Source organism: Aspergillus tubingensis (genome assembly GCF_013340325.1).
Source record: "Aspergillus tubingensis WU-2223L DNA, scaffold_6, whole genome shotgun sequence".
Taxonomy (NCBI): domain Eukaryota; kingdom Fungi; phylum Ascomycota; class Eurotiomycetes; order Eurotiales; family Aspergillaceae; genus Aspergillus; species Aspergillus tubingensis.
Window position 1 is genome coordinate 263,378 of NW_023336280.1, and position 23,141 is coordinate 286,518.

The 23,141-nt window shown below is 52.6% G+C and overlaps 7 protein-coding genes across 7 annotated transcripts; 3 read left to right on the forward strand and 4 right to left on the reverse strand.

The window, feature by feature from the left end:
• Positions 1-241: 241 nt before the first annotated feature.
• On the reverse strand, positions 242-1,450 carry AtWU_03856 (alkene reductase; the record flags this gene model as incomplete). The annotated part of the gene is made up of 2 exons (XM_035498967.1): positions 242-1,177; positions 1,232-1,450. 2 exons carry the CDS (start codon positions 1,448-1,450, stop codon positions 242-244), a joined length of 1,155 nt encoding a protein of 384 aa, XP_035354860.1.
• A 620-nt stretch (positions 1,451-2,070) lies between these two features.
• On the forward strand, positions 2,071-6,485 carry AtWU_03857 (xanthine dehydrogenase; the record flags this gene model as incomplete). Its single annotated transcript, XM_035498968.1, has 5 exons — positions 2,071-2,347; positions 2,394-2,487; positions 2,533-4,662; positions 4,712-5,891; positions 5,952-6,485. The coding sequence occupies 5 exons, from the start codon at positions 2,071-2,073 to the stop codon at positions 6,483-6,485; spliced, it is 4,215 nt and encodes a 1,404-aa protein (XP_035354861.1).
• Positions 6,486-7,160: 675 nt separating this feature from the next.
• Positions 7,161-8,803, reverse strand: AtWU_03858 (FAD dependent oxidoreductase; the record flags this gene model as incomplete). The annotated part of the gene is made up of 6 exons (XM_035498969.1): positions 7,161-7,226; positions 7,275-7,602; positions 7,661-7,807; positions 7,855-7,993; positions 8,041-8,686; positions 8,744-8,803. The coding sequence occupies 6 exons, from the start codon at positions 8,801-8,803 to the stop codon at positions 7,161-7,163; spliced, it is 1,386 nt and encodes a 461-aa protein (XP_035354862.1).
• Positions 8,804-9,072: 269 nt separating this feature from the next.
• AtWU_03859 (FAD binding domain protein) lies at positions 9,073-10,055 on the forward strand (the record flags this gene model as incomplete). Its single annotated transcript, XM_035498970.1, has 5 exons — positions 9,073-9,081; positions 9,132-9,307; positions 9,369-9,729; positions 9,786-9,842; positions 9,897-10,055. The coding sequence occupies 5 exons, from the start codon at positions 9,073-9,075 to the stop codon at positions 10,053-10,055; spliced, it is 762 nt and encodes a 253-aa protein (XP_035354863.1).
• Positions 10,056-10,335: 280 nt separating this feature from the next.
• On the forward strand, positions 10,336-12,504 carry AtWU_03860 (FAD binding domain protein; the record flags this gene model as incomplete). Its single annotated transcript, XM_035498971.1, has 6 exons — positions 10,336-10,436; positions 10,500-10,674; positions 10,758-11,130; positions 11,188-11,415; positions 11,477-11,559; positions 11,623-12,504. 6 exons carry the CDS (start codon positions 10,336-10,338, stop codon positions 12,502-12,504), a joined length of 1,842 nt encoding a protein of 613 aa, XP_035354864.1.
• Positions 12,505-12,965: 461 nt separating this feature from the next.
• Positions 12,966-15,975, reverse strand: GbpA (the record flags this gene model as incomplete). The annotated part of the gene is made up of 3 exons (XM_035498972.1): positions 12,966-13,744; positions 13,794-14,495; positions 14,544-15,975. The coding sequence occupies 3 exons, from the start codon at positions 15,973-15,975 to the stop codon at positions 12,966-12,968; spliced, it is 2,913 nt and encodes a 970-aa protein (XP_035354865.1).
• Positions 15,976-18,157: 2,182 nt separating this feature from the next.
• Positions 18,158-20,008, reverse strand: AtWU_03862 (putative amino acid transporter; the record flags this gene model as incomplete). Its single annotated transcript, XM_035498973.1, has 4 exons — positions 18,158-18,721; positions 18,806-19,269; positions 19,342-19,522; positions 19,571-20,008. The coding sequence occupies 4 exons, from the start codon at positions 20,006-20,008 to the stop codon at positions 18,158-18,160; spliced, it is 1,647 nt and encodes a 548-aa protein (XP_035354866.1).
• Positions 20,009-23,141: the final 3,133 nt, after the last annotated feature.

Here is a 23,141-nt window from a genome sequence, read left to right on the forward strand (position 1 = left end):
TGACAGCAGTAATTTCTGACGATGAAGATCTATGATGCTACTAAAGGTCACAATATATTTTCTTTTATTTTGTGGTCACCCAGTATCCTCCAGGCCGTCTTGAACCTTTTCTTGGAATGATATTAACATACTTGACATATACTAGTTTCTAATGATAGTGCCAGGCCTACTCTGTCAATTTATTTTATAGCAGGCTGATTAATGCAGAATGTCTCACTCATTCATCTATCTATAAGTTGTATTATACACTCAATGCCGGATAATCCGTATAACCCTTCTCCTTCGGGTCAGCTCCGTAAAATGTTGCCCGGTCATACTTATTCAATTGTGCACCTTCCATCAACCTCTTAGGTAGATCGGGGTTTGCAATAAACCACCTTCCAAAAGCCACCGCATCAGCCCCGTCCTCAACGACCTTCTGCTTTGCTCCCTCACCATCAAAGTTCCCAGCCGCAATGAACCCAATTCCAGCCTGCTTGAAGATGGTTCTGAACGGATCCAAACTGACCTTGCCCTTACCAGGCAACGAACCCATCTTGGCCCCCTCGTCCAACACCTCATCAAATCGTGGCTCGATCATATGCGCGTATGCAATCTCAGGGGCCTCTCTGGCAATCATTTGACAGATAACCTGCCAGTTATCCTGAGGATTTGAGTCTCTCGTATCTTGGAAATAGTTATACGGCGACAAGCGCACGCCAACTTTATCCGCACCAACAGCATCACACACAGCCTTGATCGCCTCGATGACGATTCTCGCTCTCTTCTCTACGGTCCCTCCGTACTCGTCTGTACGAGTGTTGACATTGTCGTGCAGGAACTGGTCGAGCAAGTATCCATTCGCAGCATGGACCTCCACTCCATCGAAGCCGGCTTCGATGGCACGGGTTGCGGCAGCGGCGTACTCTGCCACAGTGTCCTGAATTTCAGGGATGGTCATCGCACGGGGCGGAGTAGCCGCGTATGGCTCCCCGGTGAGTGCATTCCCGGTCATGGGAATGTCGCTGGATGAGAGAGGGGTTTGGCCCTCGATAAAGGCCGGTACTGTTGCGCGTCCGACGTGCCATAGTTGGCAGACGATGAGGCCGCCTTTGGCGTGGACGGCGGAGGTAACATCTTTCCAAGCGTTTATTTGGGAGGGGGTGAATATTCCAGGAACACCAGGGTAGCCTGCTGCCTGTGGAGAAAAATATTAGAGAAGTGCAAAAAGGAGTAACGCTGGTAGACATACATGGCGGCTGATGGGGGTTGCTTCGGTGAGTTGGAGACCACCCGGTGATGCTCTTTGGCTATAGTATTCGGTCATAAGGGCGTTTGGGACATATACGCCCTCTGATTCTTGAGTAGCGCGCATCCGCGTGCATGGGGCTTGTACGACGCGATGAGAGAGGGAGAGAGACCCCAGTTTGAGGGGGTGGAAGAGGTTGTCGATTGGAGTGATAGAACCCATTTTGCAATATGATCTATGTGATTCTCTGAATTGGTTGTTACTTGGCTATAGAATGGGTATAGCTATGGTACATATAGGATGGCTGTAGACAGCAAATGCAAATTCTCTGCGTGCATGCCCTCCATCTTTGGATACTTCCTCACATCCACTCTTGACTGAACTGACGAGATCTGTCCAGATGGGGTGATTTAGATGAGTGGAGCAATGTTGCAGATAATTAATCTGTTGTCTGATAGTCGGGCCACCCGACAAGCCAACCATAACCACTGGAAGTAATCCGATCGGCAACCCCCACCCTTGGAATGAAGCCCTCCACTCCCGACAAGTCTGGATCTCCACTCCACTTCAAGCAGCGTTGCAGCTCCGATGCAGCTCTGACGCAGTGGCGCTTCTTCACAGGCTCGTCTTCTGCTTCGCTTCTGCAATGCCAGCTCAACCCCTCAACTCTGGGTAAGAAGAATGGGGCCTAATGGATGCCCTTCAGGCCCAGCTGCACGTGCACTGTAGTGCCCCTCGCAATGCAATTTTCATCCCTTGAACCTCTCCCACAATGTGCTTGCCATTGTTCTCTCATTCTCTTCTCCTTATCTGCATTGTAATTATGCCATTCTAGCAACATCATGGTTCTTCCTACCGCACTGCAAGACTTCCTCACCACCGCTCCCTCCACCCCTAATCTCTCCTTCTACCTCAACGGCACCCCCATCGTCCTCGCCAACCCTAACCCCCACTGGACCCTCCTCGACTTCATCCGCTCCCAACATGGCCTGAAGGGCACCAAGCTGGGCTGCGGCGAAGGTGGGTGCGGTGCTTGCACGGTCGTGCTGCAGACCCGCGACGGGCGCGCCCAGATTCGCCATCGCGCCGTTAACGCCTGTTTGTATCCGCTGATTGGAGGTACGTGTGTTGGTTCCATGGGTGCGACCGCATCTGACAGCCGCAGTGGCCGGAAAGCATGTCATCACTGTTGAAGGACTGGGGAACGTGGATCATCCCCATCCGCTTCAGGAAAGGCTGGGGAAGCTCCATGGGTCGCAGTAAGTTGACCGTGGTCTGATGTATGAGCAATGCTGATAGGATAGATGTGGTTTCTGTACCCCGGGTATAGTTATGTCGCTATATGCGCTCGTGCGAAATGCATACGATCCCAAGACTGGACAATTCAATCTGACAGAGGATGATATTGAGATGAAGGGCCACCTGGATGGCAATCTGTGTCGGTGCACCGGATACAAGCCCATTTTGCAGGCAGCCAAGACGTTTGTCCAGGAGGATCTCCAGGCCCGGCTGGCTGTGCGCACGCGACCTTCAGAAATGGAAACTCCGATTGAGTCTGAATCGGATACATCGCGGCCGCAGTCCTGCGGACGTCCAGGTGGATGTTGTCGTGATACTCCGGGGTCGTCTTGCTCGTCTTCTTCGGATCGAGACAGCTCGCGCACCAGTATTTCGACCCCGGATACAGAACCAGAGAAGGACCTGGCTAACAGCACCGTACCACAATTCGACTTCAAGCCGTACATTCCGAACACCGAGCTTATTTACCCTCCTGCCTTGACCAAGGCTACCCCTCAGCTCGTCTGCTACACCGACGACCGGAAGGCCTGGTTGCGCCCGGTGACACTCGCCCAAACCTTGGACATTCTCGCCCGCTGCCCATCGGCCACTCTTGTTGGTGGTGCCAGTGAGGTCCAAGTCGACATTCGCTTCAAGGGCGCCGAGTTCGCCGTATCTGTCTTCATTGGTGATCTGGACGAATTGTCATACATCAAACCCGTTGAGAAAGACGGCACCATCACGGAACTCATCATCGGCGGCAACACGCCGCTCAGCGACATCGAAGCCGAATGCAACCGATTGATCCCAGACCTAGGGGATCGAGGCTCTGTCCTCTCAGCCACGTCCAAAGTCTTGCGCTACTTTGCAGGACGCCAGATCCGCAACGCGGCTTCACTAGCCGGAAACATCGCCACGGCGTCGCCCATCTCGGACATGAACCCAGTGCTCCTAGCCATCAACGCCACCATCGTCGCGCGCACCCCAACCCAGGAAACCACTATCCCCATGACCAACATGTTCCTAGGCTACCGCAAGACCGCCCTCCCCAAAGACAGCATCATCACCTCGATCCGCATTCCCCTCCCAACGCCGGGGACCCACGAACTCACCAAGTCCTACAAACAAGCCAAGCGCAAAGACGACGATATCGCCATCGTGACCGCCGCCTTCCGCGTGCGCCTCGCCCCAGACAACACCGTAAGCGAAATCGCCCTTGCCTACGGCGGCATGGCGCCGACAACCCTCCTAGCCAGACAGGCCATGGCCGCCCTACAGGGCAAGAAATGGGGCGTGCAAGCCGTTCTAGACAGCACGATCGATGCCCTCCTCGAGGACTTCAATCTCCCTTATTCTGTTCCTGGCGGAATGGCACACTACCGGCGTACACTAGCCACATCCCTCTTCTTCCGCTTCTGGCACGAAGTCATCTCCGACCTCAACCTCACCTCCACAGCCGCTGACCCATCCCTCACGACCGAAATTCACCGCAACATCTCTCACGGCACGCGCGACAACCACAACCCGCACGAACAACGTGTAGTCGGAAAACAGCTCCCTCATCTATCCGGTCTGAAGCACGCCACTGGCGAAGCCGAATACGTCGACGACATGCCCCCGCAACATCGGGAACTCTTCGGCGCGATGGTGTTATCGCAGCGCGCCCATGCCAAGCTCCTCTCCGTGGACTGGACGCCCGCGTTGCAGCCGGGCTTGGCCCTGGGATACATAGACCATACCAGTATCCCGGCGGAGAAGAACATCTGGGGACCAGTGGTGAAGAACGAGCAGTTCTTCGCGGTGGACGAGGTGATGTCGCACGGGCAGCCGATTGGACTGGTGTATGCGGAGACGGCACTGCAGGCGCAGATGGCGGCGAGGGCAGTGAAGGTGGAGTACGAGGATCTAGAGACGATACTTACGATCGATGAGGCGATTGAGAAGGGCAGTTTCTGGCCTCATGGGAAGCAATTGAGGAAAGGGGTGGCTGTGACGCCGGAGAAGATGAAGGATGTTTTCGACAAATGTGATCGGGTCTTCGAAGGAGTTATCCGAATGGGCGGACAGGAGCACTTCTACCTCGAGACGAATGCCGCGGTCGTGATTCCTCATTCGGAGGACGGGAGTATGGAGGTTTGGTCGTCGACGCAGAATACGTATGTCCTTCCCTCTACCTATCACGGGATAATGCTAATGGTGGAATAGGATGGAAACCCAAGAATACGTCAGCCAAGTGACCTCCGTCCCAGCATCACGCATCAACGCGCGAGTAAAGCGCATGGGCGGTGCCTTTGGCGGCAAGGAATCCCGAAGCGTGCAACTCGCCTGTCTATTAGCCATCGCAGCTAAGAAGACCAAGCGCCCGATGCGCGCCATGCTCAACCGCGACGAAGACATGATGACCTCTGGCCAGCGACACCCCTTCCAATGTCGCTGGAAGGTTGGTGTCATGAACGACGGGAAGCTAGTCGCCCTCGACGCAGACGTCTACAACAACGCGGGCTTCTCTCTGGACATGAGCGGTGCCGTGATGGACCGGTGCTGCACGCACATCGAGAATTGCTACTACTTCCCACATGCGCATATCCGTGGATGGGTCTGCAAGACGAACACGCATAGTAATACTGCATTCCGTGGATTCGGTGGGCCACAGGCCATGTTCATTGCGGAGAGTTATATGTCTGCTGTTGCGGAGGGGTTGGGGATGGACATTGATGAGTTGCGGATGAGGAATCTGTATACTCAAGGACAGAGAACGCCGTTCCTGCAGGAGATCGACCAGGACTGGCACGTTCCTATGCTGCTGGAACAGGTTAAGAAGGAGGCGCGCTACGCGGAACGCAAGGCTGAGATAGCAGAGTTCAATAAACGCCACCGCTACAGAAAGCGAGGGATATCTATGATCCCAACAAAATTCGGCATCTCCTTCGCCACGGCAGTTCATCTCAACCAAGCGGGCGCTAACGTGAAAATCTACACCGATGGCTCGGTACTTCTCAACCACGGTGGAACTGAGATGGGCCAGGGCCTTTACACGAAGATGGTGCAGGTCGCGGCGCAGGAACTGGGTGTTCCGGCTGAGAGTGTGTACACGCAGGATAGCTCGTCGTACCAGACGGCGAATGCGTCGCCGACTGCGGCCTCGTCGGGGAGTGATTTGAACGGAATGGCGGTTAAGGATGCGTGCGATCAGCTGAATGAGCGGTTGAAGCCGTACCGGGAGAAGTTCGGCAAGGATGCTGATATGGCGACGATAGCGCATGCGGCGTATCGCGATCGGGTCAATCTGGCGGCGAGTGGGTTTTGGAAGATGCCTAAGGTGGGGTATCAGTGGGGGACGTATGACGTGGAGAAGGTGAAGCCGATGTATTACTATTTTACGCAGGTATTTTTGCCTTCTTCTTTGGTAGTAATTCATTGGTGATGGTATGCTAATGGGCCATAGGGCGTCGCGTGCACCGAGGTCGAGCTTGATCTGCTTACGGGTGATCATACTGTGCTACGCACGGATATCAAGATGGACGTGGGAAGGTCCATTAACCCTGCTATTGACTATGGGCAGATTGAGGGTGCATTTGTCCAGGGACAGGGGTTGTTTACCATGGAGGAGACTCTTTGGACGCAGGGAGGACAGCTAGCGACAAGGGGACCGGGCACGTATAAGATTCCTGGTTTCAGTGATATCCCGCAGGAGTTCAATGTCAGTTTCCTGCAGGGTGTGTCGTGGAGTCATCTGCGCTCGATTCAAAGCAGCAAGGGTATTGGGGAACCGCCGCTGTTCATGGGGTCGTCGGTGTTGTTTGCCTTGAGGGAGGCACTGAAGAGTGCGAGGGCGGATTTCGGTGTGCAAGGGCCGTTGGTGCTGGATAGTCCGGCTACGGCGGAGAAGTTGAGGCTGGCGGTGGGAGATGACTTGGTGAAGAAGGCAGAGGTGAAGAGGAAGGAGGGAGAGAAGGGGTTCTTTGTTGCTGTTGCATGATGAGGTGTAGATATGTTGAGGCGTGCATCATACTAAATATAAACATTTCATGGATAGTACTCCGTCTTCTCAATAATCACATCTGAAGAAGGCACTATTCCAGTGGATATATAGGGGGAAGCGCTACTGCCACACCAGCCAGGCTTCCTCCATAGCGGCCTTCGCTCATGCCACACCCTCCGTCTACCTTAGAAGGCAATGTCGGTTCCCTTTAGGGTGTAGCCTTTTTCATACCTTGTACCATCTCCATACGGTCGTTTACTTGCCTGAGGTGCTGAATTCATGCCTCAGGAATAAAGATCTAAAATAGCAGATGGTAGGATTCTGCCTGTTTAAAAGATCAAGCCTTATCTTAGATGAATGAAAAATCTACTTTATAAGGTAAGCGAAGGCCGGTGTGAAGGAAGCCTGGATGGTGTGGTGTGGCAATAGCGTCTCTAAGGAAGCTTAGACAGGTACTTCCAAGAATTTTCTCAATGGGTACTAACACGAACATAGTATCAAGAGTTGTTGGATGCGTTAACAAGTCTCAATTCCATATCTTTGCATCCCCAATTTAGAGATATGATATTATATTCCTGTAGTAAAGTATACACGTCTCCACAAGTATCCTTATAGCCTCTAATGTCTGCCATCCCTTCAGCCAGAGCAAAACACTCATCTCTTATGCAGTACTCACAACCTCGCTACCTCCACCTCCATCTCGGTCTTCTCCCCCACTGTGTCCCACTTCGCATCCACCTGAATACCATTAGCACTGTCTCCCAACCCACATTTAGAAGCACTCACATCCGCAATATGATCATATCCCAACAACTTCGGCGCCAACCCCGGATCCCTCCACGCTAGCGCCTCCCCTTCAGGCGTAGGCACCATGCGCATCTTCCGATCGCGCTCCTCCTGCTCAGGCCCATCATGCAAATGATACAGATACTGCTGTTTATTTCCCCGTTCCACAACCATCTGCGTGCGCTGCTTGCGACATTTCTCAAATACGGCCAGAGCGTGACGCTTAGCGGCGATGAACTCGGGTGAGGATTTTGAGACGTTAGGGCCCGATGGGAGACGGAAGAGGCATTCGCCGAGGACGGCGCCGTCCTCGAAGGCCATTCCTGCACTGTTACCATTGTCAGTACTTCTGTTATTCAGTGAATTGTTAAGTTGATAGAAAGTACCCAGAAGCAAGATAAGGCAGTGTAGCATGTACAGAGTCGCCTAGCATGACCCATGCCCCGGAAGGATGTGTCCAGTCGTAATCGCCGAAGCGGATGCATAGACGCCATTTATGCACGGATTGGCAGAGCTTGAGGAGTTTTTGGATCCTACAAATTAGAGTCACCATCAATAGAAGGTAGTAGTGAAGTAATACCTCGGATCCCATCCCTCAAACAACGCACACATCTCCTGCACATTACCCTCGACCGTCGAAGCCAACGACTCCTCGGGGATATCATCAGGCACAAGCAGCACCATATTGAAAAGTTCCCCTTGTCGGAGGACATAGTTCACTACCCTCATTAGCCCCCAATCCTTAAATGGAAAATTGAATACTAACCAGCATGTTTATCCGGCCCCAACCAATAATTGACCTGGGGATCGGTCACAAACCCCCTCAACTCCGGATCCTTCAACATCTCCTCCGTGGACAACAACAACCGATACGCCAGATCCCCCGTCTTGATGGGTGGATCGGGCCTCTTCAACATAACCTCCGTCAACTTCCCAAACACCCCATCAGCACTAACAACCAGATCCCCCCTCCACGAGCGTCCATCACTCGCCACCGCTGTCGCCATAGCCCCATCCTCATCCGGAACAATATCCACAATCCTAGCAGCGCAGGTAATCTTCGCTCCCAACTCCTCCGCCCTTTCAAGCAAACAGCGCTGTAAATCCGCGCGGTGGAAATCGCGATACCACGTGCCCGGGTACTGCTTCGCCGAGTCAACGAAACTCAAGCTGGAAATGATCTCGCCCTTCCAGTGTAGAAAGTTGCAGACGCGCGGGTGTGTCATGTGTGGTGTGAGAGCTGGTTCTAGACCCCAGTGTTTGAGCACTCTAGAGCTGTTGGGCAGGACTTGGATGCCGGCGCCTACTTCGCGGATTTCGTGCGTCGCTTCGAGGACGTGTACGTCGTGTCCGGCGAGAAGGCAGGATATGGCGGTGCCGAGGCCGGCGAGGCCGGCGCCGATGATGATGATCTTTCATTCCATCAGTTTAGATGGATATACATGATGTTTGAGGGGAGTGGGATGTACCTGCAACCGACAGTTGTCGGGGAGGGAGCGCTTCTCTTTGATGTGGATAGGGGGCGCCATGGTATCAATCCTGTATACAATAGTAAGTGGTGTATGATCCAGTGGATACGTTCTACGCCATCATATAAAGCCAGTTCCAGCTCCAACGGAGTGGTTTCTTCTGCCCCTAAAATGGGGGATAAGCGTGAGCCTGACAAGAATGGGGGTCGGGCATGAGGGGATGCATCAATCTTATCATATCATTTGCGGGGAGAATAAGTACACCCTGCGGTCGGGGGCAAACAGCTTCCAGCAATCACCAGCAGATCCATCCCAGTATTACGTCCACTATGTCTCGAGTAAGTCGATCGCCTCAGGACAAATTCTAACAGAAGAACTAACAGCCCAGTTCTCCCTCCAAGGTCGAACCGCCCTCGTCACTGGCGGTGCCCGGGGCTGCGGCCTCGCCTTTGCGCGCGGTCTCGCCGAAGCAGGTGCCAACGTAGCCATCTTCGACCGGATACCTCCTGAGGAGGGATTTCTATCTATCGAGAAGGAGTATGGTGTGCGGACTGCATATTACGAGTATTCCTCTCACCCTCTGGGTTCTACGCCTCGCACCACAAACCCTAACGGATTGCTACAGAGTGGACGTATCCTCCCCGGAGTCCCTCGCCACCGGCTTCGGCGCCTTCCAAACAGACTTCAACAATGCACTCGACATCTGCGTCCCATGTGCAGGTATAAACCGACACCAGACATTCCTTGAATTCAACTACGCGGATCACCAAGAGCTGCTGGGTGTGAATGTGCTGGGCCTATTCCATACGGCGCAGCTGGCCGCCCGGCAGATGATTGCCAATGGCACAAAACACGGGAGTATCGTGCTGGTGGCGAGCATGGCGAGCCACGTGGCGGTACGGAGCCAGCTGTGCAGTGCGTATTGTGGGAGTAAGGGGGCGGTGAGGGCGATGTGTCCTGCTATTGCGAAGGAGTTGGCTGAATATGTATGTCTGCTGTTTTGGTGGCGTAAATATAGGGGAGAGATGGCTAATGGTGGCAGGGTATTCGTGTGAATTCGATTTCGCCGGGATATGTGAGGACGGAGATGACTGCTGCTGTGAGTACCATTTTCTCCCCCCGAGACCGGATAATCTAATCACGGTGATGACAGTTCCCCCATTTGATCGAAGAGTGGAAATCTGCAGCAATGAACGGGCGCATCGCCGAGCCGGAGGACATCATGGGAGCGTGTGTGTTTCTGGCGAGCGATGCTAGTTCGTACATGACGGGGCAGGATGTGATTGTGGATGGGGGTGTGACTAAGTGGTAGCATTATTATTATCTTTGCAGGGTCGATAACTATGAATTAAAACAGACTGATAATACATCCTATCACGCAATCATTCATAATCATAATCTTCCAATCTATCAAAAGGGTAGCTATCCCCGCATAAGCTACCACTGTATCCACGCCCAAAAGTGGGGTTATCAGCTCAGTCGGCGATCGCTCCGAACCCCATCACCGACTAGCTACCAACTATAACAATACTCATCTAGAAGCAAGTATGAGCGTAGCATCACCATTTCAAACAAAATTATCATCTCAAACAATGTCTCCTAGCGCCATCAACGAGGGCTTTCCCAGCCCGTCCACCATACCCACCACAACAGTGGTGGTAGTAGGCGCTGGCCCCTCAGGCCTAATGCTAACGTACCTCCCCCACTCACCATCCCACGAAAAACCACCCCCAACTAACCACTCTGCATGGGATAGAAACAATCTCATCCGCTACGGCACACCCGTGACTCTCCTCGACGACCGCCCGACAGCTACATCAACCGGCAAAGCCGACGGTCTGCAACCGAAGACCATCGAGACGCTGAAACAGCTGAGGCTATCGGATGAGTTGCTCCGCAATGGGGCGAAGGTGTATGATATTTGTTTCTGGGTATCTCTATCCCTACCCCTTACCCCCATATCACAACCCCCAAGATATGAATTATACTAATGACAATATGAATGATAATCTAGGAATCCACCCCCCAATCCCCAACCCTCACCCGCACATCCCGTCAAACACACTACCCCGAGCACCTCGTCGGCGCCTCAGACCCCTACATTCTCCTCGCACACCAGGGCATGCTCGAGGACGTGCTTATCAAAGATATAGAAGATCGTGGGGGAAACGTACAGCGAAACAGCCCGTTCGTGTCCGTGTCTAAAACACAGGACGGGAATGGAGAGCTAGAAGTTACCTACAACGACAACACAACAAACACGAAAAAGATTATTCGTACGAAATACCTCGTTGGATGCGATGGCGCGAGATCCAAGGTTCGGGACTTTATTCCTGGCGCGCAGTTGGAGGGGGAAATGAGTAATGCTTCTTGGGGGGTGTTGGATGGTATTTATCTATTTCATTTGTCTCTCGCTGGTGATGGGAAGTACTAATTGGTAACAGGAGTCATCGACACCGATTTCCCCGACCTATGGAGTAAGGTGGCTGTTCGCTCGCACACGGCGGGATCTATCCTCTGGATTCCGAGGGAGCGCGGTATGACGAGACTGTATGTTGAACTTAGTTCCACGGACGGGGAGAGGGTCGATAGGGCCAAGGCGACGCCAGAGTATGTTATGGCTAGGGCACGAGAGGCGATGCAGCCTTTCCGGCTGGAGTGGAAGGAAATCGGTATTCCCTGCCCCAAAGTACCCCTTCTCTATTCCGGGAAACAGATTGTTAATTCGTATAGAATGGTTCGGCAACTACGTCGTCGGCCAACGCGTCGCTCGGCGATTCATCGACCCCGAGAACCAGATCTTTATTGCAGGCGATGTACATCCCCCCTCTTTCCCCTTCTATTCTTTATTCCCCACCAATATACTAATAAAAGACCAGGCCGGCCACGTACACTCCGCCCTCGCAGCCCAAGGGGCCAACACCAGCATGCACGACAGCGTGAACCTCGCGTGGAAACTGAACCTCGTAGCCCGAAACCTCGCCCCAGCATCCCTACTAAACACCTACTCCGAGGAACGACGGAAGATCGCTAACGACCTGATTGCCTTTGATGCAGGGCACGTCGCGGCGTTCGAGAAAGGCGAGGCGGCACTTGCTCGAAACTTCGAGGAGAATATCCGATTTATCTCCGGTGTTGGGGCTGAGTATGACGCTGGGGCTCTTACGAAGTCAGCTGATGGTAAAGTGAAGGGAGGGATTCAGGCGGGCACATTGACTCGTCCTGCGAAGGTGACGAGGTATATTGATGCTAACCTGATGGATCTGCAACTCGATATCCCGATGATGGGACAGTTTAAGGTGGTTTTGTTTGTGGGGGATGTGGTTGGTGGGAAGGGGTTTTTGCAAGGGTTTTGTGGAGAGGATGCGTTGGAGGGGGTGAATGGGGTGGCAAGGGAGTCGTATAAGAAGTGTCCTCGGGGGGTTAGTGATGGGGACAAGTATTTCCCATTGGAGAGGTATACGACTGTCTCGGAGGTGGTGACGTACGGGTTAGTGACGAGGAGTCAAAAAAGGGAGTTCGAGCTTGGGGATTTGCCCGAGTTGTTGCAGAAGAGTCGGTGGACGGTGTATTTGGATGATGTGGAGGGCGGGGAAGGGTGTACTGGGAAGTGGATGGGGGAGATGGAAAGGGATCAGGTCGGGGTGATGGTTGTCAGGCCGGATGGGTATGTTGGGGCAAAGGGGGTGTGGGGATGGAGTGAGGGAGAAGGATCGAGGGCAGCAGAGTGGGTTGGGGAGTATCTGGCTTTGGGGAAGTAGAATCATAGATGGGTGATTCAGACGCGTGTTGATATTCTACCTTTTGGATGTCTTAAGTTTTGAGACAGATAATGTAGAGATGTGAAATTGCATCAATGGCAAAGTGAGGTCAAATGATGATGCAATGATTTAGAACGCATTCTACGTTAAGATGTTCACATAGTAGTCTTGATAGGACCAGCCTTATATTAAGTATCTAGTCAATGTCACCACCACGACGTTCAGTATTCCGTCTGATGCACCATACATGCCAATCATCCATGCAGAAAGCACAAAACAAAGGAGAGTTCAATGAGTGACGAGGGTCAGATGCAGACGCAATGCAACATAAGCCATAAATCAGAATCAAACACAAACACAAACACATGCTATATCATCAGTCTGATACAATACATAATCCACCAAGCATATCACATAGGAAACATCGCAAAAAGCCAAACAAATCATATAAAGTCGTTAAATCACACAGGGAACTTCACCCCGGTCCGATCCGTACACCTAGGCTGCGACAACACCCTAGGCAAGGCCCTGGCCTTGGGATCCTGGTTAAATCTCAAGCGATCACGCTTCAGATTAAATAGCCTGACCATGCAACTCATCGCCTGCTCCTCAGACAGCTGCATCGCCGGCAGAGCACTGACACTGCTGCTGTTATCGAGCGGCAGATCCTTGATACACGCCGCGACCATCCAGCGCACCAACACCTCCACATCCCGAGCATTGCTCCAGCAAGGGAACATGGATAGGATCTGAATGGCGCGGGTGAACTCGCGATGGCTAGGCGCGCGCGGGTCCGTCAAGTACAACCGGGGACCCTTGATCTGCTGCTCATCCAGCTTGCGGTCCAACAGACGAAGACATTCGCGTGGCGTCGGGTTGCGGAAGACAATCTCTTCCTGGAACAGGGCAGACAGGCGTGGCCGGTTGGCCAGCAACTGGTCCATCTCCTGGGCCGGTCCGGCCAGGATCACCACCATGGTGGAGGCGTACTTGGGCAGCAGGTAGACTAGCTCGTCCACGGCCTGCGTGGTGTCGGTGTCGGCTAGTCGGTGGGCGTCTTCGATGAAGAGCACCTTGCCCTTGTTTTGGTCGAGTTGCGACCGGGACCGCACCGAGGTCGGGTGGACATTGGGTGCCAGTAGGTCGGCGACCGAGCATGGCACCAGGGCTCCGTCGCTGAGAGCGCCCATTTTGTAGTACAGGGTGCCCAGCTGGCGGGCGACGGTCTTCTTACCAGTGCCTATGATATTGTTAGTTATTTATGGAATGGACGGGACGGAAGGTATTACCTGGTGCACCCTTGAATACAAAAGCAGCGGGCATGCGTGCGCCCGGATCCAGCCCCTGGAGCCAGGCGGCCTTCATCTCATTGTGATACCGCTTCAAGATGGAGATGATGTCGTCCGGCACGATGGAGTGGCGCAGCTCCTCACGGAAGACCAGCGCCGTCGTGCCGCCCACCAGCTCCGGGTTAAAGTCACGTCCCTCGAGGAGACGTTCGACGGGCTGGGCGCTGGCGCCGGTGCGCGACCGACGCTCAAAGTGATAGATGGCCGCAGCGAGGAGATGCTCGACGGCGCGAGCATTGTCAAAGTCCTTGCGCATACGGGCATTGTCGAGGGTGTCCATAGCCGCCTGGAAGGCCTCCGGGGTGGCATCGAGATCCTGCTCGTCGAGTTTGCTCTGGAAGAGCTCCTCCATGTGCTCGCGCGTCAACGCAGAGAAGCGCACCAGATGTGTCTCAAACCCGCGGGCTTTGGGACCCGCGCGATGCAGGAACTGGCTGATGCTGTCGTGCGTACCGACCAGGATGGTGCAGTGATTATCGCGCGGCGCTGCGAGGATGTCGACGACCGCGTCCGGCACGGTCGGGCGCTCCTGGCGATCGGTGTCGACGTCGACAACGAGGACATTGCCGATCGTCGACTCGACGGTCGCACGGAGTTGATCTTCCGGCAGATCACAGAGAGCCGACAGCGGTTTGACACGGACTACACTCGTTAGCAGTTTTTCTATACTACTCTTGTGCGGGTACTTACCTTCTCCGTTGTTCAACACTCCCAAGTCTACCAGAATCTGGGCGTACATCCGGATGGCCGTGCTCTTGCCGGTGCCTGGAGGCCCCGCAAAGATGCGATTGACCCGCAGCGGCAGACGACGCTGGTTGCGGATCTCGCGGTAGTAGTTCTCCTCGGTCGTGTCGAAAACTTCAGCCACCGAGGCCTTGACGGCGTCCTGACCGATCAGCTTCTGCATGGCTTCCCAGGCTTCGCTGGTCGACCGGGTCTCCGCCGGGCTGGGGCCGAGAACATCATCCTTGGAGAAGAAAAAGTAGTCCACCTCGTCCATGCCGCTGTCCTGCTGGTCGGTCAAGCACTGGGCTTGACGCTGAGCAATGCTCTTGACCATCTCGCGCACGGCATGGGCGTTGGTGAACCCCTTGGCGGCACGCCCCCGGACCAGCCGGCGAGCTGCAGCCTGCATGTAGGTGCCCTCGAGACCCCCCTCAACCTGCATGCGACCGTTGTATTCGGTAATGATGCGGCGAGCCAGCAGCTGCGTCAACTGCTGGCGGTCAAAGTCGTTGAATCGCAGCGAGCTGCAGATCCGTTGCTGGAGGGAGGGGTTCTCGCGCAAGAAGCTATTCATCTCGTCGGCGTCGCCAGTGAAGATGACAATAATGCGACCGATGTTGCGCTCCATCGCATGCCGGATATCCTCGAGAGCCTGCTCGGTAGCCGGGGTCTGGGGCGCGTCCATCAGGGTGTGGGGATGGTCGACGATGAGCACTCCGGCGGTTTGCACCGGAGCTTTGGCGTCCGTCATGTTGCGCAGCAGTTGCTGCACTCCGTCGGGACCCCGGCTAGCCAGATCGGCGCCAGTGGTCTCACAGACGGTATGGGAATCACAGATACCCATGGCGTACAGCATCTTGGCGTAGATGCGGGCGACGGTGGTCTTGCCTGTGCCGGGATTCCCCAGGAAGGCGATGTTGTACCACTCGCTCTTCGGGTCGCGTCCATGGCGACGGCAAATCTGCACCCAGGTCTGGACGCCGTGCAGCTGGCGTTTGACGTTGTCGTGGCCGACCAGACTGTCCAGCTCCTGGACTGCCTCTTCACGGGCCGTCTCACGATTTTGACGGTCGCGCTCGGCCAGTTCCTCTGCTGTCGGCTGGGGAGGCACCGGAGTCCGAGGCAGACTCTCGGGCTGTCTTTGTGATTGTGTTTCGGGCTCTGATCGGGCAGGAGCCTGAATCTGTGTCTGGGATTGTGCCATGATCCGTGGCGAGGTCTGCGCCGGAGTCTGTGTCGACGCGGTGGATTGCTGCGGTCGCTTGGAGGACCACAGCGAAAAGGGGAAGAAGGGGAACCGCGATGTCGATGACGGCCGGGTCATCGAGCAGTCCATGTTGTTGCGAAACGGATAGACAAACAGTCGTGCAAGGAGAGGCCCGACAATCGGGAGCATGAAGGGATGGAAGATGAAAGACTTGGTCATTCACAGGGGAGTAAAGCAGCAGATGGTCATGAGGGGGATTGCAGTGTTGGAAAATCTCCTGGAGCCAGCGTCCTCATGGCCATATTTATCAGCCATGTCGGCTGGGCAGCAGAAATCCCCGAGAAGTGGAAGTGAAGCAGTCCGGCAGTCATGGAAGGGAAGTTCAGTCAGACACCATTCTTTCCGGACTGCCTATGACGGGGCGACAGGTAGTGTGTGGCCGGAAGCCAGCCATGGTTGGTCGTTTCCGGGTTTGGACGAAAAGTGAAGCCATTCACCGCCACTTGTGCAGCCCAACGGCCAGGCAAAGCATCCTGTCATCGGGACGAGCTTGTTAGAGTGGAGCTGATCTGGGGGAATGATGGCTGGTGTCCTGGAGAGACCTGATCCAAGTGTCGCGAATCGACCTTGCTGAAACACGAAACATGAAACAACGAAGAAGCAGTATGGAGACCAGGGGACGCCCTGGCCAAGGGGCAGGAATCCATGTCGATGGGGGGGATGCTATCGTGATGCGGTAGATTGACAGCCAGCAGGTCAAGCTGCAGGGCTGCAATGGAATCAGTCGAGATAGAGAATAGGGTAACTGCAGACTAGTTGCTGATCTGGCGCATCGGCAGCCTATCAGTTCCCCGGCCAACTCATCCACTGAGCCACTTTGAGCTGTCGCCTCGTCCGACTTTCCCAAATCAATTCCTCCCTGCATTTCTGATTATTCCTCCGGCTTATACTTATGATGGGTCTCTCCGCCTGCGGGCCATCTTCCACCTTCGTGTTCTCCTCTTTTGCCTGGCTTTTTTGCTCCAGGCACCAGATAGACTAGATACAGCCTGTGGAATGCGGTGCGGAGCACGTATAACGTCATTCCTCCGGTCTCTCCTGTGACTCACTCGAGGAGATACTCCTCTTCGGTGTTGAACAACATGTGATGCGAGAATAAACCCTGAGTCTATCGCGGTTGCCGCTGCCTCAGGCTGTTGATAGAATGGAGTGATGGACAACCCGATCAGGCCCAATTAGTCCAACTGGTCCAACCTCTCTGAGTGCGGCCTAATCGAGTGAACAACTGGCTCGCCTTGTCATCGTCAATGGGATCAGCTTACTTGGAACATCCACCTTGCTGAAAATAGACGACGCCATCCATAAACCGGTTTTGCCTTGCGATCGCACCCGAGATACCCAACTCATACCTGAGGCATCAAGGCACGAAATCGGTGGTGTGCTCAACTTTGGGCTTTCTGAGCAGTCAACGACGAGGCGTGTCGCTTCTGTCAATTCGAACTAGCATTGGCCTTCATCTCTCGATTTGAGGTTCAGTTCTCGTCAGAAGGTGATCCAAGTTCCCTTAGTGCAAATGCGCACGCGACACCGTAATCTCGACTCAACATCTCTCCCCCCGCTTCCGAGTCACCCTCACCACCCGCGGCTCACACAACCATCTTTTCACGGTCGCATTCACGATCTGCACCATTTTTTCGCTTCACAGTCGATAATATCCCATGATTGTCGAATCGGAAGCTCATACAAACACTGTATAAACAGCTGGCCATGAAGATGGAGGGGAGAAAAAGTGGGGGGGCCATGACTTGGGCGGTGAGAGTCAATGATCCTTGCCAGCGGGAGGGGTAGAGTGACAGTAAGAGAAGTTAGGGATAAAGCTGCTCCTAAACAAAGCAACTATTAGTAAGTATACTATCTATGGGTAGTAAATAACTAGTAGTAGTAGTAGTGGCAGCATGATGTTTACATGCTTCATGCCATTTACTCTGTAGTAGTAGTCTTGTGGAAGCTGGACGTCGCAGGTGTGATTATATATTTATAAGTATTTATATATTTCTGGAATGCTCCTCCTGGTGGGCCTGACTTCAGAGTGATCTGTCTCATCATGTTTATTTTCGAGCCTACCAACTTGACTGTGTTACTACTACTAGTACTAGCAGTACCACCAGGCACCAAAAGATACCTATTGCGACCTAATAACCGAAAGGAAATTGAGGGTTGCAAGCAGTACAAATCGTAAACGACCAAGGAGATTGAGATAAAACAATATACATTGACTAACCCACCAATATATACGCCTAACCTAACCGACCATATACCCTACAGTAAACAGGTACCTACATACACTACTTAGTACTAGTAGCATCATCTACTAAAAAACAGCAGACACCACCATCGAGGCATACTTCTTCACCCCCGTCTTAGCCGGTCTGGCCTCAACATCCGCCACCTCGGCATAGAACCGACGAGGACCATCGAGATCAATCGTGCTCGCATCCACCCACCACCGTCCACGGTAGTAGCAACGCGCCCCGATATACAGCACCACAATCGCCACCACGGACACATAGTTGGCGAAGAAGCCCTTGGCCGTGGGATTACCGCCCAGGGGCCACAAACTGAGATAGAACTCGGCGATGATGAGCAGGATGCACCAGGTTAAGCCCCAGATGGCGCCGTAGGGGTAGGTCCAGGACCGCCAGGGGAGGTCATCGACGGAGCGGCCTTGGATCTTCCAGGCGTAGCGCATGCGGAGATGCGAGAGGCAGATGGTGCCCCATCCGAAGAGCGTGAAGAGGGAGGTCAGGTTCGAGAACCAGGTGAAGACGGTCGAACCCTTGTTGTTCACGTTGAGGTAGGCCAGGCCGCCGCCGATGACGAGCGTGATGACGAGTCCGGCGACGGGACGACCGGCTTTGTCGGCTTTGCCGAAGATCTAGGTTTGTAGGTGAGGAGTTAGTAAGAACGGAAAGACAAGTAGTTGATAAATTAGATATCCGAGGGTTACAGGGAGACTAACCTTTGGCGCGAGCTTGAGATGCGTCAATCCCATCAGTGTCCGCGAGCCACCATAGGCAGAAATACTTCCCGTCGACAGCACAGAGATGAAGATCACCGCGTTCATGATGTGAGCCAATGGAGCAAGACCCGCGTTGCGATAGGCAATGACAAACGGCGATGCGTTGACGCCACTACCGCCAAAAAGATTGGGGTCCTTCGGTGACACCGTGATGGTGATCATCAACGAGCCCAGGACGTAGAACAGCGACAGGCGCAACCAGATCGAGCTCACGGCGCGTGGCACCGCCTTGCGCGGGTTGTCTGTCTCCGCTGCAACCAGCGCCGAGTTCTCCGATCCGGACATGGCGAAGATACAGGTGGGCATGACAGACAGGAAGCCTTTGAAGCCGTTGGTGAATGGCATCGAGTTCCAGTAGCGGAAGCCGATCGGTCCTTCGTCGGGAGCGCCGCCGGCCGAAACCACTATCAAACACGAGATGGGTATGCGTCAGTTGGAGGGCTAGATGAGATGAAGCACATGCGCATGTGACTAACCGATCAGAGAAATGATGACCACAAAGATCCATCCGAACTTGATAGAGGAGGCAATGACCTCTACCTCGCCAAAGAACCGGACCGCAAAGACGTTTATGAAGATAATCACCACCCAGAAGATTGTAATCCAGGCCGCAGTTGGCACCTTGTCCGTCCAAAAGTTAAGGACCGTGACGATACCCTAAGCAGTCAGCATACAACGCCTAGCCACGCAGATACGGAGTCCTACCTGAAGTTCGTTTGCGATCGTGATGAAGTAGGAGAACCAATACGCCCAGCCCAGCGCAAAGGCTGCCGATCTGTCAATGAAGATCTCCGTCCACTGGGTGAATGCAGACGGCAAAGGATACATAACGGCCATCTCACCGATGGAGTGGCTGACGGACCAAATCATCGTGCCACTCAGCAGGTAGCCAATGAAGATGGCTGCCGGACCACCATCCGCCAGCGATTCACCACTTCCCAGCCATAACCCCATACCAATCGATGACCCCAGCGCAATCATGGTCAAATGCCGCGTAGAGAGGCTCCGCTTGAGATCGGTTTCGGCACCATAGTCGACATCCACGGATGCCCAGCGCTCCATAGGCTCCCCTTTCTTCTCAGCATCCTGAGGACTCCGGTTACTCGACGTTTCGTAGGCCGCCATGGTAGAGTGATCGGCCATCATGAAGGGATGGTCGATACAATAGGGGGAAAGTGGCCAATATTAGAGACACTGAAGAGACAGGAATCAGCGAGCCTCGTCAACCCCAGCCGGGGGTACCGGGATGATTATAACACCGCCACCACAGCTGTGCAACACAAGGCAAGAGCCTACGTCTCCCTCCCAATCACACTTGCGTGTCGCAGCGACCGATATACTTACCAGATAAGAGGCCTCTATCAGGCCATTAGTGGGCTTGGCGAGTATCAGGCGGAGATAAAGATAACACCCCTGTCCCAGTCGTATCGTGCGTGCCGCATACTTTAATTAGCATCTTGCACCGGACGAACTGCCACAGGCGCAGAAACCTTCTGGAAGAATAGCTGACGCCATGAGCTTGGAGTGGTATCGCTGATAACCAAATCCCCGGCTGCCAATCGTAGCGCTGAAACCGTGGATCGTTATCAGAACCACACGGTCTGTGCCATCAGCTGATATGCATCCTCCAGATCCCTCTGGACAATTGGGCGTTCCATGTTATCTTCTTCCTCGAGTTGCCGCAAATGAAACCTCTCCGAGAGCGCCTCATGGGCTCTCCAGGTTGAAAGGGTTACATTATAGACTTCGAAAGGCTTGGGGCGGAGGGGACGATAGGTGGTACAACCAATGCGAGCGAAGGCCCGAAACGACCAGTCCCCCAATAGATGACCACCGCATGTCATAATCGCGTGGGTAGAGCATGGAAAGGCTGTCCCCGACGTGTCCCATATCCCTTACATCTTGGACGCCGGGATCGGCGGTAACACAATGGGCAACCGACCTGGTAGCTGAGACAGCGGGGAGAAGGCCGGGTTGTTCCAGACCTAACCAACAGTGCGGAGTACATGAAGACCGAACAAGAAGAGCGGAGATTAACCTGTCGTCAGGGGTCGAGACATCCGCTATCGGTGTTTGGGCGAGGAATGGTTATCTCTGGCAGCGGTAGATAGACACTTACTGTGGTTGACCCCGGTAATATTGTTAGTATAGTAGAGAGATGCAGGAGATTGAATCCTTCTAATTCTGCTGTTTATATGATAATTATTAATAATTATTAATACTTTATATAACCACCTTCCACACTGATCACTACCTGGCATCTTACAGGTATACTGTCAATTAAACCATCTAAGAATATTTCTAATAAAGCATCCCATGCAGCTCATATAATCTTATATAGTTAATCATATAACAACTACTTATCCTCGGAGAAATAACACTCAATCCAGTCTTTTATCCAGTTCCAAACAGCTTCAATTAAATTAAGATCAAGTAAGAAAGCTAGCCAAATAATTAGAAAAATTCTATAATTATTAAACTCTTGAATAGTAACTCTACTTGTATAACTAGAAATATTATCTTGCATTAACTAAAGTCATTATTCATTATATTCAACCAAGTATATATAACCATCAATAATAAACAGAATGCACTCAATATAATTTTCAGTATTAATAATCTCCTATTCTTTCTCCCAAAAGAGGCATGGCCCTTTAAAATTACTGTAAAAAGATACCCAAAACATCTAACTATATTTACATAATAGATTTATACGGAGGCAGGTCTTATCAAGCTCCTCACTAGCCTTGCAAATCATATATATCTATTTATAAAAGCCTAAAGTTATCTAGATTTCATCAGTCCAGAGTATTCAATTCCATTAGTTTTGTGTCCAGTATAGATATTCAAAAACCCAGGCTAACCTTGCTTGTTTATTTATTAATATAAGAAATAACTTATAAAATACTTTACAGCATATATAGTCTTGCTTTTTTAAAAAATATGTTAAGGCTATTACTCCAACAGGAAGATCAAGCTCTTTAATAATATAATAATATAGCAACCGACGTGTACACTTTAAACTTAATATCCATTATATAATATAATTAACTTCTTCATCTAAGAGCTTTGATATATTGCCTTTTGCTTTACAAAATATAACTTATTAATTTTAACATATATATTGAACTTAGTAATAGCTAATCTATAACTAATTAACTATTTATTAATAAGTAAAACCAGTATTATAAAAAGTAAGAACACGGATACAATCATCATGATCTAAATATCTTGAATTTATTAATTTCAGAGAGATAGATTCAGATATAAAAAACATTTTTAATCTAAACACCAAGAATTAGCAAGATAAGTCATATTTTTTGTATTTACATACTTTAAATTCAACACGTGGCTGTATTAAGCAGGCGGTGTTAGCTAGGAGATTTACCACCAGAAGAATTCAACCCCCTGCACCTCTCCACCATACTAACAATATTACCGGGGTCAACCACAGTAGTCTGGTGGTTACTAGTAGTTAGCCTGGTTGTTATCTCTCTCCAGTTGGGGTAATCTGACGCGTCGACTGGAAAACCAATCAGGGCCGGAGCGAGAAATTAATAGAGCTTGGCTTCTGCGGCCCCTCTGAGGGGATGTGGAATAAGCTATCAATTTAGCCTTCGTAGCTTGCAGAGCTGTTGCTGCGCCGCCTGCACCCGGTTACCTGGGACGGGCCATTGGCTCATCGCAAACATCCCCCGAAGTGGTGTCAGACCGGCACGCGATGAGCAACTCGGGTAGCCACGGAAGTAAGGGCACGCCTGCTTGCCTTCAAGGTAGTCTAGAGTGAGTTGACAGTAAACTCTTGTACTCTTGTGGTACAGAGTCAGTTCGTGGGATGTTGGCCGTCAGTGGTGGGAGAGTCGCCGATCGGGCGCTGGCCCGCAAGGCAATCCCAATAATAACTTTCAGTGGCTGCCATATCCTACCTGCCATTGCAACCTCGCTGGCCATGCAACACGTGCGTAACTGATCGAGGATTGATGATCTTGCATGGAGAGCTTAATCCCTCAGTTAGCTGTTTTCCGTCCTTTAACCCTCCTGATGCGTTTGTCCTGTAGACGAGCCCTCCACACATGAGCTGGGACCCCTGCACTGTATACGGTCGCATTGCTCGGACTCACAGTCGTCTGCTATTTCCAACACTCAGGATAAAGGAATTAACGGTACAACAGCCGTGGAACCCTTTTTCTTCGCCTCTCGCCCCGGACTTCAGTGTTCTCGAAAGGTCTCGGAAGGGCGATGTCTCCTGCATCTACCTTGGCAGCTGTATCAGATT